This window comes from Lepus europaeus, chromosome 10 (genome assembly GCF_033115175.1).
Source record: "Lepus europaeus isolate LE1 chromosome 10, mLepTim1.pri, whole genome shotgun sequence".
NCBI lineage: Eukaryota > Metazoa > Chordata > Mammalia > Lagomorpha > Leporidae > Lepus > Lepus europaeus.
The window spans coordinates 42,807,084-42,825,234 of record NC_084836.1 but is presented as its reverse complement, the minus strand read 5'-3'; the positions used below and the strand labels follow the sequence as shown (position 1 = coordinate 42,825,234).

The window sequence follows — 18,151 nt, the reverse complement described above, 5'->3', positions numbered from 1 at the left end:
CACCGATTGTGGCCATTTGAGGAGTGAACCAGCGGTTGGAAGTCCTTTCTCTGTCTCTGTCTCTCTCTCTCTGTAACTATGCCTCTCAAATGAATAAATAAAATAATTTTTAAAAAATTCATTTTTACATCAAACTTCAAACTTGAAATTTTTGAAAAACTTAATGAACAATGATAATTAACCTTGATATAAAAATTGACAAATACAGTAGTTGAATTGAACCATTTAGTTTGTTTTTTTAACATATATTGTGATGATACTGATGTTACCAAATGCTTTTAATGGGTTCATTTCATAATTGTATCACATGATACTCAACTTTGAAATTTCTAGAAAACCTGTATGTAAATCTTCTTTCTTTTACCATATTGACATACCAGAGGTTAGGTGCTTACAAAGATTAGAAGTTCTTTTAGCTCACAGCTTTCCAGGCTGCAAATCCAAACAGCACAATGCAGATTCTGATGCTGACCCCTACTGGCTGCATCACCTCATGGCAGAGAGCATCACAGCGGCAGGACAGATCACATCCCCACCACAAAGGAAGCTGAAGAAGCTGGGGAGAGACCAAGCTTGTTGTAAACAACTTTCTCAGGAGGACAAACTCAGCAGACCCAGAAGAACTACCTTACCCTTTCTCAGGGCACACCTTCAATAAACCTTAGGACGTGGACTAGAATTTACGTCTTGAAGATCCCACCGCCTCTGCCCCACAACACTGAGGACCAAGAGTCTAACATATGAGCCCTTGGGGAGTAAACCACATCCAGCCTAGAGCAGTCTGTAAGAGTCATGAGATTGGACTCCACGGGTCTCTTGGTTTTATCAGTTCTGTAATAGCAACTGAAGATCTAGTCTGTAATCAACTTTTCAAATCGACTGGAAAGAGCCCGTATCATGCCTTCATCCCCCTCTGTAATTTTACAACTTTTTTCTTTCAACGTTGCCGACCATTCTTGAATATTTGAGTCATAAAACTGAGTGTACAGAATTCCAGATTTTTTAAAAGAATACACGAGTATGAGTAGGTATACATCACAAGCCAGAATCTTGCACATCCTTTGTGCCTTTTTTCTTCCTGAGGTGTACGGCTGGTAGGGTTAATGAGCCTGGTTGCTTATCATCATGGCAGCAGAGTTGGCACATCTTGTTCACTGGTCTCTGATGAGTGCTGAAATTTACGGTGCCTCTAAGACTTCCGATCTGGGTACCTTGGCTTTCCTATTTCTAATTACTCTCTAGGATCACTGCTTCTCCTAGATGATTCTGTATGACTCTCAGGGGATTACAAAAAAATGCATGCTTTCCTGTACTGTCATGGTAGATGCTAAGTTCTGTGATGACCTTCTCACATCAAATGCTACTGAAAAACTCAGCCCAGAGATATGGCCTATTGTTAGGACTGACCTCTGTTTGCTTTCAATTCTATTCCAATAATAGTCTTACCTTTTGTTAGAAAAATACTTACATCATTGGTCATTCTTTTTTAAGCCGCCATTTATCATTTTCATGTGCTTAGACCTTTGCTACTCTCTTGGACACAGTTATGTCCATTGGAAATCCATGGTTTTCCCGCCATGAATAATCATCTTGTACTAGATAGGAAGACTATGATGAAAAGTATGACAGAGAACAACTGTTGGCAGAGATGTCAGAAAAGGGAACCTTTGTAAATTAGTACAGCCATTGTTGAAAACAATATGGAAGTCCCTCAGGAACCTAAAAATGTAACAAACAGTCCAGACATTCTGCTTCTGGGAATTTACACAAAAGATTTGAAACCAGCCTGATCACTGTAGCATTATTCACTGAAACCACGTTATGGAACCTACCTTAGTGCCAATAAAGAGATGACTAGATAAAGCAAATGCAGTATATGTAAACATGGTAGAATAATATACAACCTTAAAAAAGAAAGATATCATTTATAAAAATGATGGAGTTAAGCCGAGTGCACTAGGCCAGGCATGGAAAGACAAGCAGTATTATGTTCTCACCTATATGTACAACAACTGAACTCAGAGAAACAGAGTGGAATGCTAGTTACCATATAAGGAAGTAGAGTGAATGGGGAGGTGATGGTCAAAGGGGAAAAAGCTTCAGTTAGATGGGAGAGATCATTTGTTGGATGGCAGTGTGGTGAATATAGTTAACAATGGTGTGTAGTAATATTTCCAAATAGCTAAGAGAAAATTTTTACCACCACAGTGATTAAAATTTGATGTGAAGGATGTGTATTATTTTTAATTATTCCACTATAATATCACTAAGAATATCCCATAATGCATGCAGCTGTATTTTGTCAACTTACAATACAAATAAACACAAATAAATAAGTACAAATCCTTAGGTTATTTTTTCCCCACATGATTTCTGTCTGCTGTAGTTTAGAAAAGCCTGTTTGAATTTGCAAAGTCAAAGATTTGAATATACCAGCGAGCACTTACAGGAATGTAATGTGATCACTTGAATATTGAGAAATAAGGAATATGCAGTGAAAACTGGCTCAACTAATACTTAAGAGTTATCTGCTTACACTTACATTTTATAATCATGCAAAAGATCAGTGACTTTATGTTCAAATATACACTCATCTTGAATAAAGAAACCTTTACTCTTTCCTTTTCTTTGATTATTGGCACTGCTTAAAAATGGATTTTTGTATTCCACTGAAACATATGCACCTCAGATAGTGTATGGGATAACAAAAATCATCATAGTTATTTCTGTATAACTGAATGATAAGTTACCTATAAAATTAATTGAATACTAACATAAGTAATGGTTAGGACACTTTGGAGCAGCTTGATGCTTTGAACAAAGGTGCAGTTATATTACAGGAAGTAAAAATTGCCACAAACAAAAATTTAGGTCTATGTGCGGAATCACGGTACATCTTCTGATGTTGTTTTACTGTTATAGATTCACTGCTCAAAATATACTCTATGGTGCATTGCCTTCTATAATTTTTAATTTTTATTTTCATTTTTATATGAAATGTGGGAGACAGAGATAGAGAGAGACATCTTCCATGTGTTGGTTCACACCCTAAATGCTTGTAACATCCAGGGCTGAGCCAGGGCAAAATCAGTAGCTGGGAACTCATTCCAGGTCTCCCATGTGTGTGGCAGGGACCTGAGCACTTGAACCATAACCTGCTGTATTCCTGAGTATGCATTAACAGAGGGTTGAGTTAGAAGGGACTCAAACCCAGGCACTTTGATACAAGATGTGGGTGCCCCAAGTGATGTCTTAAGTGTGGTGCCAAATATGTTCCTCATTGTTGTTATGTAATGAAAAGTGAACACTGCAAAGTAAATAGAATAAAGCACACTGCCAAGCCATGTAGTCATTACAACTTGTAACAGTTTTCCTTAATAGGTTAATAACATCTGTTTGGACAGCCAAGATGTAAGGATCTGGCAGAGAAAGCAGTTTATAATTTTAATAAACTAATTATAATTTGTGTAAACATATTTCACATTAAAACATTGAGATTATAAAAATAATATATATTTAATAAAAGCCATGTTCCAAAATATAAATTTAGTCTTCACAACAGTCCCATTTGCTGATTATATTATTGCCATTTTACAGATGAGAAAACTCTGGCTTTGAGAGAAAATACATGCTCAGTCAATGTCCATGTGTATGTTAAGTATCAGAGAAGACATTTCAGTGGCAGAGAATATTTATCAAGGAACACATGCTGTTTCAGAGTAAGCCCTAAGATTCATACCGAAAAATATGACGTATAAACTACGCAGTGATACCTTTGATTTTTATCATTTTTCATTATTTTCAGTGAGTTGTACCTAAAGTTGGACTAGAATTTCTAAGTAGTCATTTTTAAAATGTAATATTGTTCATTTTCTTGAGTTCTCTGAAACATATTTGTTACATGGATGCCAGCTATGTTCATGTTATTGAAGTTAATCAAAACAGTTGAAGAAAACTAGCATCAGATGTTCACTGGTAAATCACATCAGAAGCTTTGGCCGGAACATTGATGAACAAAATCCTCAGTGACCTTCTTGCATAAATTTCTAAACATTGAATTATGATTAATTTGATATTCTCAATTATTCCAATTTTCTTCACTAAAAAAATCATGTAAATAATTCATCACATCACCCTACAAAATACATTATCACATGTTTTATAACTCATTTGACTGGAGCTAAGAGGTTAAATATTGTGATTATTTTTTTACAGTAATGAACCAAGGTCAACTTTAGAGTTCACATCCAAAACAAGGACAAGGTTTCACAATTCTCTTGTATTTATTTGAACAACAAACTCTAATGACAAGTGGCAAAGTCATTTGTATTCTCTTTCATCAGAGTGTTACAGTCAGTTTATTGAGGAGTTTTAAATCCATTTATCATGAGTCCTTTGCTTGAAGACTTTCTCATTAGAGACACCTTATATTCTCATTGTTTCTTTTTCACTTTACATATATACAATTTTAAAATATGTAGAAATGGATGTTTTAAAATATATAAACCCATATGTAGATGAGTTCTTTTTATGTATATAAACTTATATGTATATGTGAGTAGGTTGCTTTGTAATACATTTTGTATTTTTTTTAAAGATATATGTATTTATTTGAGAGGCAGAGTTACAGAGAGAGAGAGGGAAAGACAGAGAGAGGTTTTCCATCTTTTGGTTTATTCCCCAGATGGTCGCAAAGGCCAGAGCTGGGCCTATCAGAAGCCAGAAGCCAGGAGCTTGTTCTGGGTCTCCCGTGTGGGTACAGGGGCCCAGGAACTTGGGCTATCTCCTGCTGCTTCCCAGGTGCTTTTGTAGGGAGCTGGATCGGAAGTAGAGCATCCAGGACACAAACTGGTGCCCATATCGGATGCCAGTGTTGCAGGCAGAGGCTTAACCTACTACACCACAGTGCTGGCCCCTATATTTTGTATTTTATCATCTGAATTATAACATCCTTTTGGAAAACACTGACTTATCCCTTCGTGGATTTCAAGGGTCTTTTACTTACAGTTTAAACACATGTTATGTGAAACAGTAAACTATTGAGGGCTTATTTAAGTGGAAATTTTATTTAAATCCATTTATAGTGTCATTGATTGTACTGGTTGAATCTAAAGTTAGAGATATAGTCTGAGCCACGTTTCAGGTGCTAGAGAAGACATGCAAGACAAACCTTTCTTTCTTTCTTTCTTTCTTTCTTTCTTTCTTTCTTTTCTTTTCTTTTTTTTTTTTTAACAGGCAGAGTTAGACAGTGAGAGAGAGAGACAGAGAGAAAGATCTTCCTTCCGTTGGTTCAACCCCCAAGTGGCTGCTATGGCCAACGCGTTGCAGCTGGTGCGCTGCGCTGATCAGAAGCCAGGAACCAGGTGCTTCCTCCTGGTCTCCCATGCGGGTACAGGACCCAAGCACTTGGGCCATCCTCCACTGCACTTCCAGGCCACAGCAGAGAGCTAGACTGGAAGAGGAGCAACCAGGACAGAACCAGCGCCCCAACAGGTGCTAGAACCCCGAGTACCAGCACCGTAGGCGGAGGATTAGCCTAGTGAGCCATGGCGCCGGCCAAGACAAAGCTCTTAAACTTCAGATTCCTCTAGAATAAATCCTGGCCAACTGAAAAATGATTCATGAATTAAATCAGGTGCTTTTTCATTAAGGCCTTGAAACTCACTGGCTTTCCATTTGTTTTCTCACTGAAGTATCAGGAGTGATTTAATAAAGATTAAGGCACTGATGACATATGTTTGGGAAAGGATAATGTTCATATTTTTATTTTTTAAGATTATATTTATTTATTTATTTGTTTGAAAGGCAGAATGACAGAGGGAGAGAGAAAAAGAGAGATCTTCCATTTCCTGGTTCACTCCAAGAAATGGCTGCAACAGCTGTGGCTGAGGCTGGGCCAGGCTGGAGGCAAGAGCAAGGAGGAACTCTTTCTAGGTCTCCTACAGGGGTAGCAGTACTTGGACCATCATCTACTGCTTTCCCAGGCACATCAGCAGGGAGCTGGATCAGAAGTGGAGCAATCAGGACTCATACTCCTCTATGGGATGCCAGTATTGCAAGTGGCTGTGCCACAATGCTGCAGTTTTTTATTTATAATTTGATGTCTTCATGAAAAAAAGTCAATGCAACATGGAGTTGGGTGGAGGTGGTGTCCCCATAGAGATCTTGCTGGCCTGAATGAGAACATAGCAGCCTTAATCATGCGTAGATTAAGTGTGAAATCCGAGTTCAGATGGTAAACACATCTGTGACAGCTGTAAAACACAGGGTAGGAGGAATCAGCCGTGTGAGTTATCATAAGTAAGTAGTAAGTGTTGTTTAGTCCTTGTTTTTTAAACTTCTGTGAAACAATACCTATAACAAGCATTTTTGGAAAGCTAGCATGGCAAAATAAAACTAGATGCTATAATGAAGTTAATAATAGTAGACATTTCATCTCAGGGCTGACCCTGTGATAGGCACTTTACAAGTGCTGTCTTACTTAGTCTGGACTCAGTCCTATAATGTAAGTGCTATTATTGTCCTTGTATTACACACGAGGAATCTGAGGTTTAGAATTAAGTAACTTGTCCCAGGTCCCGATAGGAGTGAGTAGTCTGCTGGCCCTCAAAGTCACATCTGTCTGACTCCAGAACTCAGTGTCCTCTCCTCCGGGCTCTGTGGATCTCTGGCTGTGAAGATAACACTACAATTCAATCTGACAATTATTTCTGTCAGTTGAATGATGTGTAGATGATGGGAGAGTACTCAGTGTTTTAAATTGTAACCAGTATAAATCTTTTAAAAATAATGATCTTGGGGCACAGCTCTGGCCATTGTATGAGTGTAACACTGACTTTCAAATAAATAAATAAATAAATAAATAAATCTTTTTTTTTAGATTTATTTTATTTATTTGAAAGGCAGAGTTACAGAGAGAGGTAGAGACAGAGAGAGAGGTCTTCCATCCACTGGTTCACTCCTCAGATGGCCGCAACGGCCAGAGCTGTGCCGATCCGAAGCCAGGAGCCAGGAGCTTCCTCCGGGTCTCCCACGCGGGTGCAGGGGCCCAAGGACTTGGGCCATCTTCTACTGGTTTCCCATGCCATAGCAGAGAGCTGGATCGGAAGAGGAGCAGCCGGGACCAGAACTGACGCCCATATGGGATGCTGGCACTTCAGGCTAGGGCTTTAACCCGCTGTGCCACAGCACCAGCCCCAATAACTAAATCTTTAAAAAAAGAATCATCTCATAAATTTATAAATATAATAAATTCTTAATTGAAGAAAATGATCACCAAATAAAAGAGTTTCCATTTTGAAATTATATAGTTGTATTATTCAGGAGACATTTAGGCAGTTTTTTTCACACTTCAATGCCTTCAAAATAGGGATCATGGATAGGAGTAAAGGAGGTGTGATTTTGCTGTTGTATATATTTTTCTTATGCAACTTGATGCTTTCATTATTTATCTTTCAGGAAAATTAATCACAGGTAGTTATGTCTGATATGCTACTTTGTATTTTCTATGAGGAAAGAAATACTGTCTTTTCTTCTGTGTTATAATTTCCGAATGTTTAAACCTAGAATCCATTTGGGGAAAAACAAACAAACAAACAAACAAACAAAACTTTAGCATCCCTACTTCTGGGTTTTGGCCCTATAAAAATACTGCCATATGAGTGTGCTAAGATACTTCTATAAAAATGTCCCTTACTACTTTAGATTTAATACAAACATGTTTTTACAAGTTAAATATCCTTCCACATGGGAATTGATATTATATGCAGAGTAATACCAAAAATAGTGAGATTGGAGCAGGCATTTGGCCTAGCAATGAAGACACTTGTCAGGACACCTGCATCCTGTATTGGAGTGCCTGGATTCAGGTCTGATTTCTCAAGTACATGGGTCCTTATCATCCACATGGGGGACCCTGCTAGGGTTTCTGGCTTTGGTCTGGCCTAGCTGTAGCCCTGGCATGCATTTGGACAATGAATAAGCTGATGAGAGCTTTCTGTCTGTGTGGCTCTATTTCTCTCTCTCTCCCTCCCCCTTTCCCTCCTCTTTCTCTCTCTCTTTATCATTGTATTTCTACTTCTCACAGAAGGAAATAACTTTGAAATGTGAGATAAATGTATGAGAAATTTATTTATTCAGTTAAAATATTATTGCATGATAAGTTTAAAGAATGATGGGTAAAATTTGAAGAGTGTTTGTTTAAAAAACCCATTGTAGGGGTTGGCACTGTGTGCAGCAAGTTAAACCACTGCCTGCAGTGCTGGCATCCCCTATGGGCACTGGTTCAAATCCAATCTGTTCCACTTCCTATCCAGCTACCTGCTAATGCACCTGGGAAAGCAGCAGAGGATGGTCCAAGTCCCTGGGCCCCTTCACCCATGTGGGAGACCCAGAAGAAAGCTGCTGGCTCCTGGCTTAGGTCTTGCCCAGCCTTAGTCATTGCAGCCTTTTGGGGAGTGAACCAGCGGATGGAAGATTTCTCCCTCTCTCTGCCTCTCCTTCTCTCAATGTAACACTGACTTTCAAATAAATGTATATAAATAAATAAATGAATAAATCTATAAATCTATAAAATATATAATAATATATTATATATAAATATAATAATTTATAATAAATAAATAACCCATTGTTTGTATATATATATATATAATGGGGTATAGTGTGGTGAGGTGTGAAATAGGCATCTCATTTCTCAGAAGTGTGGAAATCAAAAAGTTAAAGTATCCTCAAAACTGCTGCCACTTTTGAATAATTTGATATGAAGCATTCTAGAAATGCTTTGACTTTTTGATTTCCACACTTTTGAGCTGTCTCGTTATTACCTATAAAGATTTTGTTTTTGTTAAAAACAAAGTTGAGGGTGGAGGGTTGGTGCAAGGATTGAGTTGCCTCCTGAGCTACCTGCTTTACCTGTCACAGTGCCTGGCTGAAGCCCTGGCTGCTGCACTTGCAATGCAGCCTCCTGCTAATGCTCATGTTAGAGGCATGCCTCAAGATCCTGGGTCACTGCCAACAAAGTGGGGAACCATCCCCCATGGCTGGTCCCATTTCTGGCTGTTGCTGACATTTGGGGAGTGAACCAGCGGAAAAATGGGGTGTATATACATAATGGAATACTATTTAACCAAAAAAAAAAAAAAGGAATGGAATCCTGTCATTTCCAGCAAAATGGATGGAACTAGGTGACATCATGTCAAGTTAAACAAATGAGTCACAGAAAGATACACACCACATGTTCTCCCTTATATGCTGGAACTAAAAACAAACAAACCTCAGACGGAACAAGAAATGTTGATTATTAGTGGCTGGGACAGTGGGAGGGATGGAGGCAGTTTGTATAACAAAAGAGGGAAAGTTGAGTATTGCTTATTGATTGTGATAAATATGCTAATATAAGATGTTAATAATGGGGAAACTGGGTGTCAGGTATATAGTGCTTCTTTTTTTTTTTTTTTTTTTTTTTTTTTGATAGGTAGAGTTAGACAGTGAGAGAGAGAGAAAGAGAAAGGGCTTCCTTTTTCCATTGGTTCACCCCCTAAGTGGCCGCTTAGGCCGGCACTTTGCGGCCAGTGTGCTGCGCTGATCTGAAGCCAGGAGCTAGGTGCTTCCTCCTGGTCTCCCATGCGGGTACAGGGCCCAAAGATCTGGGCCATCCTCCACTGCCTTCCCGGGTCACAGCAGAAAGCTGGACTGGAAGAGGAGCAATGGGGACAGAATCCGGTGCCCCAACCGGGTCTAGAACCCCGGGTGCTGGTGCAGCAGGCGGAAGATTAGCCTAGAGAGCCACAGTGCTGGCCCTATAGTGCTTCTAAGAGGCGACTTACCTTCCAGTTAATTTTGTCCTAATTTTGGGCATCCTGCCTCAATTACATTTTTTAGAATTGCATCCTGGATTTATTTGCCTTTCTGCTTGCCTGTGTGCCTTAACCACGGTGGCGAAGGCCCTTGCCTTCACTTCTCATTTTCAGGTTGCATTGCAGTCTCAATTCTACTTCAAGTGCACCTATTAAGTTGTTTTGTTTTTTTTTTTTTGTATGTTTCTGAGTATTTCTCATTCATTCCTCTTTTTATTGTCATTCCAAATTTTTCTTTTTTTCTGTTACATCACATTATAGTCTGCCTTGTAATAAACTTACCAACATATCCACGAGACAGCCATGAAATTGAAGTGTCTTAATGTTTATTGTCTCCTTTATAATTGCACTGTATAACGTTACATTAGTAGCTGCCCCATAACATTTTAAAAAATGAGTGACATTTCTGTGAAATTATTGAAAAAGTTCAGCTTTTGTTTGTGTCGAGTTCTGCTGCTGAAGAGTCAGCTCTGCTCTGTGTCACACTGCCAGCTTGTGGCTCACAACCCACTTCTCAATTCTGTGTCGTAATTTCTGTGTAATAACCCTATAGGCTGCCTCTGTTCTCTAATATAAACACATTTCATGAGGCTTAAATAGGAGATGACAGTCCAAATAAAATATTTTAGACAGGAAGCCATTTGCAATTATTTCATAAAACGATGCCAAAATGTTGTCACATATAGTATCTCCTGTGACAAATTCAATAAAGCCTTCCCAGGGAAACTCAACTTTTTATAACAAAGTTCCTTTATAAATCAGTTCAGGTGGCTTCCTTTTACATGGGCAGGCAGGAGTATTTTTAAAATGAAAGAACCAGGGAAAGAGAGGCAACCAAACTGATTTGCAAGACAGATTTCCTCCGTAGTCATCAGGGCAGGGAGTTTTGCTTTGTCACAAGTGACTAGTCCTTGATTATGAAAGCGTGAATCATCCTACTTTGAAACAAGAGATAAGTACGGGAAAGCTGCTTAAAAAACAGTGTGCAGCTATTTCCTTTGGAGCTGTGACTTCTTAAACTGGAATGTGATCCAGAGTAGCTTTCCCCTTGAATCCAACATTTGTCTTCAGCTTTTATTGTCTCTCTTTTCCCTCACCCCACTTCACTTCTTCCCTCCTTCTGTTCAACAGATTTACACTGACTGGGCCAACCACTACCTAGCAAAGTCGGGCCACAAGCGACTGATCAAGGATTTGCAACAGGACATTGCAGATGGAGTCCTGCTAGCCGAGATCATCCAGATCATTGGTAAGACCTGTCCTCAGACAGAAAGCAGGGCAGTCTCTGCTTCCGCCTCCTTGGTAAAATACAATTGAAGTTGAGCGCGAACTGAATTGTTCCATGTGTCTTATAGAGGAATGTGGCTCTCTTCTGATTTAATTAAACATGTTTACGTGAGGCTGGTTGAAAAAGGCAGTTTGGCCATACTTTTAAATAGCTAGCGCTGTATCTTTACATACACTGAATTGTCAGAAACGAATGCTTCATTAAACCATATGTCTCCCATGTGTGCATTTCCTTAGCTGGAGTAACTCATGCACTCTGAGATTCCTTGAAACTGTATCCTGATCCAGCAGGGACAATTGTGAAAGGTTGCATGTCAGCAGTCATTTGGCACAAGGGAGAGAATTAGCAGCAACTTCCTTCTCACTCACTTTCTTTTTTTTTTTTTTTTTTAATTTCTTTTTGCCTGACTTGTGTACATGAAGCTGGTGGCTGCTAACAAGTGTGTCCTCTTATGTACAGCTTGGGAGATGGAGTAAATGTAGCAGCAACATTTTTGCCTTTTTTTTTAAGTCTTTTTTTTTTCTGTGTTTCATTTCATTGCTTAAGCATGTCATTCTTTTTTTCTCTCTTTTATTTTACGTTTTGGTTTTAGCAAATGAAAAAGTTGAAGATATCAATGGATGCCCTAGAAGTCAGTCTCAGATGGTAAGAATCATGTTTATTCTCAATATATAATACTTATCTTCACTTCTAGAGTTAACTGCAACTGTAAATGGCTTAGAAATGCTTGTGTGTGTGTGTGTGTGTGTGTCTTCTTGTGAAACCATTTGATCACTTTCTATTTTATATATTTCTATGGGTACAATAGGTGCCAGGTGTTGTGTGAGATCCTTGATTTTTCTTTTATTCTGATGTTCTGGGCGATTTAATTTAACACTGATCTTAATGGCAGTAAACCCCATTTTCATTTATATTGTAGCCTTTCTATAAGAGCAGTGGGTTTGAAGAACAGAACTTGCCATGTGCATTTTGAAAATATTTAAATAGTGTTTTCTTTGTAAGAAAGTTCAGTGTAAACACATGGGATTGCAAACAGTTTGGGACTGGTTGTCAGACACGCTGCTGTATGTCTGCTGTGCGGGACTCGATTTGAGGGATGATTCATAACCTCTTCCAGAGAGTCCTCAGTCTGCAGGTCTGCTTCCTCCCCAGTGACCTTTTACCCATTCGTACAGCTTAAAGCTTAAAATAGGATCATCAATGAATAAATGGCTAAGATAAAAACTCTTCTCCAAATTATATATGCGACTTAATTTTATAGAACAACCTGAAACACCAAATGCCTTAACTAGGGTGACTTCAGGGAAATATGATCATGAAAGATAGCCTAAGTCCACAAATTGAGGCTTCCTCCAAACTCTTTGGCACAAAGAGACATTTTTAGAGATCTTGGTGAGTCCTTAATTGTCACAGACATGGAAGAATGACAAAAAGTTATGAACTTTCTAACCTGCTGACCTGATTTACTTAATGTCAGAAAACTGAAACCGACAATAATAAAAAGAATTTTTATTTTTAAAGAGTGATTAATTTATATTTTTCCAAAAAATATAAACACTTCCAGTTCATATTGTAATATCATGAACTCTCTGTAGCTATTAAGAAAAAAAAGTCACTCTAAAAGAAAGGTTCTCTAAAATACTACAGTTTTAATGAAACTTCCTGATTTGATTACTCTGGCACAAACAAGACCCTGTAGAAATGAACTTCAGTTGTGTTCTAAAGTTTTACTGAGAGCAAGCTGAATTAGAACATGTTCAGACCCCACTAAAATAATAGTTATGTGGTGTTGAGAAAAATGTGTCACTTCTCTTAGCATTGGCATTCTTATCTGTAAAATGACCCCCAATTAGGATGTGATAATGAGATACTTATGTGACTATTCCTTGTCAGCTAAATTGATATGCAAATTCAGAATGGTATTGCTGTATAGTTTAGCCAGAACACATGCATGGATTAACACCTGCTTTCAGATTTTTTGAGCTGCATGTTAAGACAGTCTCTAGTCCTTAAAAATTATGTATTGTGTTTCTTTATCCGTCACTATGGGTTTTGCTTTCATTATTTTAACCATATGGCCTTGAATACTATAAACTGTCTTAAGTCTGGAGACTTTAGCTTACTCTGCTATTGTTTGAATTTGATTCTGATTACAGAGAATCTGATGAATAGGCTGGCTCATACTTGGTGACCAAAAAAAAAAAAAAAATCTCTGAATTTCATAACTATGAATACAGAGGTAGTCCTTAAAGATTTGTCTAAAACAGCTCTACCCAGAGACTATACAAATCAGTGAAAATATTCTCCTAGTGGACTCTGTGTATTTTTATTATTTCTTATTCCTAAATGTCATATAACAATTAGTATGCATGCTGTGTTGATATCTCTGCTTCTGATTAAAAAAAAATTGAAACACCAAAATCTGAGAAATGCAAATACTAAGAGAAAGGTGGTTTTTTCCAGATAAGAAGTATTAGTTGGAATTACAGTAAATTTGAGTAAGCATGACTTGGATCCTTATTTCCTCTGATGTGGTTGAACGTGGAATCTGAAATTCACATACTCTTGATCTGCTGTTTTAGGGGAATGTGTGTGAAATAAGAAAGTTTTGATTGGATTATTTTGCCCCTGTCCTTAAGAATTTGCACTGACACAACGTTAATAGTGAATGTAAGTTCCAGACTTGAACTGAGATAAGAAAGTAGAGAAAGAAGGGAGCATGACTAGGCTTATGAATTTCATCTATCTACTCCAAACAGGATGTTGCTTGTTTCCTTCTTGCATAACATCATCAGGTGCTGCATTAGTAACACTGAGCATTATTCTTGCTCCTAGACTTTTTTTCCTTACTTTTTCATATATCTGCTCCTGTGTGGCCTAAGTAGTGAGGTTGTATAATATTCAAAATCAGTTGCAGTGTTGTGGCATAATGGAGAAATCCTCCTCCTGTGACGTCAGCATCCCATATAGGAGCCTGTTCCTGTCCCAGCTGCTCTAGTTCAGATCCAGCTCCCTATTAATGACCTGGAAAAAGCAGCGGGAGATGGCTCAAGTGTTTGGACTCCTGCCAACTATGTAGGAGACCCTGATGCTGCTCTTGGCCTTGGCCTGGTCCAACTATAGCTATTGCAGCCATATGAAGAGTGAACCAGCAGATGGAAGGTCTCTGTCTGTCTCTCTCTGTCTCTGTCTCTCTCTCTCCCACCACCTCTCTCTGTAACTCTGATTTCCAAATAGATAAATAAATCTTTGGAAAAAAATCAGTTGCAAGCCTTTGGAAGACTTTAAAAGCTGGGCCTTGGCAAGGTTTGATATAAGTATTTTAAGAGATCACCATAAACATTTTCTGGGGATTATAATTGAAGTAAAGGTCAGTCTCCAATTGGATGTGGGAGATAAAGAGTATATGGGGTTTCAAATGGACCACAATATTTTGGCCTCAATGAGTGTTATTAAGCAACTTTAATGTAGTACAAGAAAGGCTAAAATATGCAGTGAGTAGGAAAGATGATGAATTCTTATTTTAACCTGTAAAATTCACCCTATCAGAACAGCAAGTAGAAGGTGACTATAGACAATCGATATACTTCTTTTAAAAAGATTTTTGTCTATTTATTTATTTGAGAGGTAGAGTTACAGACAGTGAGAGGGAGAGAGAGAGAAAAAGGTCTTCCTTCTGTTGGTTTACTTCCCAAATGGCCACAACGGCCAGAGCTGCACTGATCTGAAGCCAGGAGCCAGGTGCTTCTTCCTGGTCTCCCACATGGGTGCAGGGGCCCAAGGACTTAGGCCATCTTCCACTGCTTTCCCAGGCCATAGCAGAGAGCTGGATCGGAAGAGGAGCAGACGGGACCAGATCCGGTGCCCATATGGGATGCTGGCGCCACAGGTGGAGGATTAACCCACTGCACATGGCACCAGCCCCTTCTTTTTTTTTAATATATGCTTTAAAATGTATTTACATTTATTTACTTATTTATTTTCATTTTATTTGGAAAATGGACACAGAGAGATCGTTCATCTGCTGGTTTACTCCCCAGTTGCCTTCAGCAGTCAAGTTGGGCTGGGCTGAACTTAAGAGCTGGGAACTCAGTCTGAGTCTCCCACAGGGGTAACAGGGACCCGAGTACTTGAGTCATCACCTGATTATTTACGGAGTGGACACTACCAAGAAGCTGAATCAGAAGCAGAGTAGCTGGGACTCAAACAAGACATTGTGATATGTAGACACTTTCCCAAATGCCCATCCCTAGACATGTGTTTCTAAATGTCTGAGAAAGGTATGGGTTCAACTGTACCTGGCATGTGGGTAATGGTTGGAGCCTTGGACAAAGATAAGATCTTATAGGAGGTCTGTGCGATGTCAGCAGAGAAGGAAGCTTAGGTTTTAAGGCTGAGGGATTTTAATTTATGTGATAGAGGTGTAGGCATTAGAAATGAGAAAGGGAGGGGCCGGTGCCATGGCTCACTTGGTTAATCCTCCGCCTACAGCGCCAGCATCCCATATGGGCGCTGGTTCTAGTCCTGGTTGCTCTTCTTCCAGTCCAGCTCTCTGCTGTGGCCAGGGAGGGCAGTGGAGGATGGCCCAAGTGCTTGAGCGCCTGCACCTGCATGGGAGACCAGGAGGAAGCACCTGGCTCCTGGCTTCGCATCGGCGTAGTGTTGGCCATAGTGGCCACTGGGGGCGTGAACCAACAGAAAGAAGACTTTTCTCTCTCTCTCTCTCACTGTCTATAACTCTACCTGCCAAATAAAAAATAAAAAAAAAAAAAGAAATGTGAAAGGGAAGAGAAATCATGAACCATCTTTGAGAAAGTGGATCACAGCTACGGATTGTTAATCCTCAGGCTAGAATTTGTGGTTGAAGCTATGCTACTTGGATTAGCTCAGCAAGATAGGGGAAAGTGAGATGAACAGACTGTGGCGGATGCTGTATAGCTGACTAATCGGTGCTCTGGGATAAGGAAGTCAGTACTAGTAATCGGTCACAGTTGTCTGAATGTGAAGATCTTCCGTAGAAGGATAATATGTTCAAGATAGCTAAGACATGTAGATATCTGTTGGGTCGTGAATCATCTCTCTAAGAGTGTCCTATTGTATAGTTTGAGAGAAAGACAGAGTTGTGGGCAATTTCCAAGGGAAGAAATAAGCAAGAAGGAGGAAACAGTAGAGGAGATAGAAGGATCCAAGGGGCTGGGATGGAATGGGATGAATGTGAGTCCTAAAAAAAGTGGCATAGATGAAAACTTTAAAATCCACTTGAACTATTTAATATTGGAAAGAAATAGGGATATAGTTTCCTTTGTGTTGTGTATAGAGGAGATGATTAGGAAAATGTGTAGATATTTGAAATTTAAACAGAAATTCTAGAAATTCAAATCACTATGCTAACAGAATTTAATGCTAATATGCTGCTATTCATGTGATTCTCTAATAGTTGCCTTATAATAAAGAAAAAACAACACATATACTTTATGATAGGAAAATTCATATTTATATTATATATGATCATAACACTACTTATTTCAAATAAAATAGTCCAAAGGATACCACTTAAGAAAAACATTGTTGTCCTTTGAGCAAGTTCTAACTCCTGTTACTGAGATATTTTGATTTATATATACTCTCAGTTTTAATGCCATGGCTATGTTTCATCAGTGAGCATGAGATGAAACTCATCCTGAAATACAGAATTTCTTTTGTAGGAGGTTATTCCACACTATATTTAGCCTCATCCAAAGATGAAGTTACTAATATGGATATCACCTGTTAAGTAATTTCTAGGTGGGTGGTATCAGGATTCAAAATATATGCTGCATGCCATAACTTTGATGAGCTTACACGAGAAATAGTAAACTATAAATACCAGGAATGTTCAGAATGCCCCACAGATTAAAAATAGCTAAAAAAAAAAAAAAGTCCAATATCTATTTGAAATGCAGAGAGGCACAAGTGCAAGCTTCTTAGACAAACATGTTAAACATGTCAGAAATTTTCCTTATTTTAAAATAGAACATTATATTTAAGGATCTTCACAAATGAATAGAGGAATTAATTAATCTGATTGCATGAAGTAATCAGAAAGCAAGTGGATATGGCATGGCTAAGGATCCGGCAGATATGGCTCACAATTTGTTCTTTCTTCTTTCTTCTTTCCTGGCTGCTTCCTTGACCTCTCTCTAGTAGCTCAGTTGTTTTGTTTTTCAGCCACAACCTTCAACTTTTTTTTCTATTGCATTATGTATGTGATTGTTTAAAATCTGCCCCATGAAGATTTTGGAAAACTTGTCCTTCTTGTACATTTTTTTCTTTATTTCTAGAAGATAGAAAATTCAGTTTCAGTCTTTCCCGCCTATCTGATTCCATCTCTGGCATGGTTGTGGTTTCCACGGTAATTGCTGTTATGAATTTCCGAGGCATTTGCTCTCCTACTGTTATCGTACTGTTATCTGGAAAGTGAAACTATCCTTGATAGTAACAGTGACCAGGGCTTTCATCAGTATTCTGTCCTTTCAAGTTTTACTTCTTTCTGCTCTTTCTTGTAATTACTGCTGTTTTAAAGAATCTTCTTAAGTAGGATAAGATGAGGTTCCTAACCATATAGGGAAGAGATAAAATATTGGAATGCTCTTAAAGCTATAATGAAATCTTATAAATGGCAGAGTGCAGGATTCTGGTGCTGTGACTCAGAGGAGTGGAATATTGCTATGTTAGGCCATCCACATGATCCCCTGCCATTTTTGAAACTGCATGTCTGGGAATAGCTAGAAAAAGATAGATCAATGAAGACAAATGCCTTCCTACAAATATAATTCTTATGTCTGCAGAAATACTCAATGAAAATCACTATCCTGAAGTTCTTTAATGATTTCATTATTTTTATATAGGTTCAAACTTTGGAAAAAGGAGTATTTATACGTTTTACAATATCATCTTGATGTTTTTTAAACAGAATCTGTCTCTAGAAGTCACTTCATATACTGTAGCTAGTAAGGTTCAGAGAAAG

The 18,151-nt window shown here is 38.5% G+C and overlaps 1 protein-coding gene across 3 annotated transcripts in view; it reads left to right on the top strand.

Moving 5' to 3' along the window:
• NAV3 (neuron navigator 3) overlaps nt 1-18,151 on the top strand; it is a 1,248,892-nt gene that overhangs the window by 938,110 nt on the left and 292,631 nt on the right. For all 3 annotated transcript variants that reach the window (XM_062203163.1, XM_062203166.1, XM_062203165.1), the window contains 2 exons: nt 10,989-11,106; nt 11,738-11,790. In XM_062203163.1, coding sequence (XP_062059147.1) covers nt 10,989-11,106; nt 11,738-11,790 — 171 coding nt within the window. The remainder of the gene's footprint in view (nt 1-10,988; nt 11,107-11,737; nt 11,791-18,151) is intronic.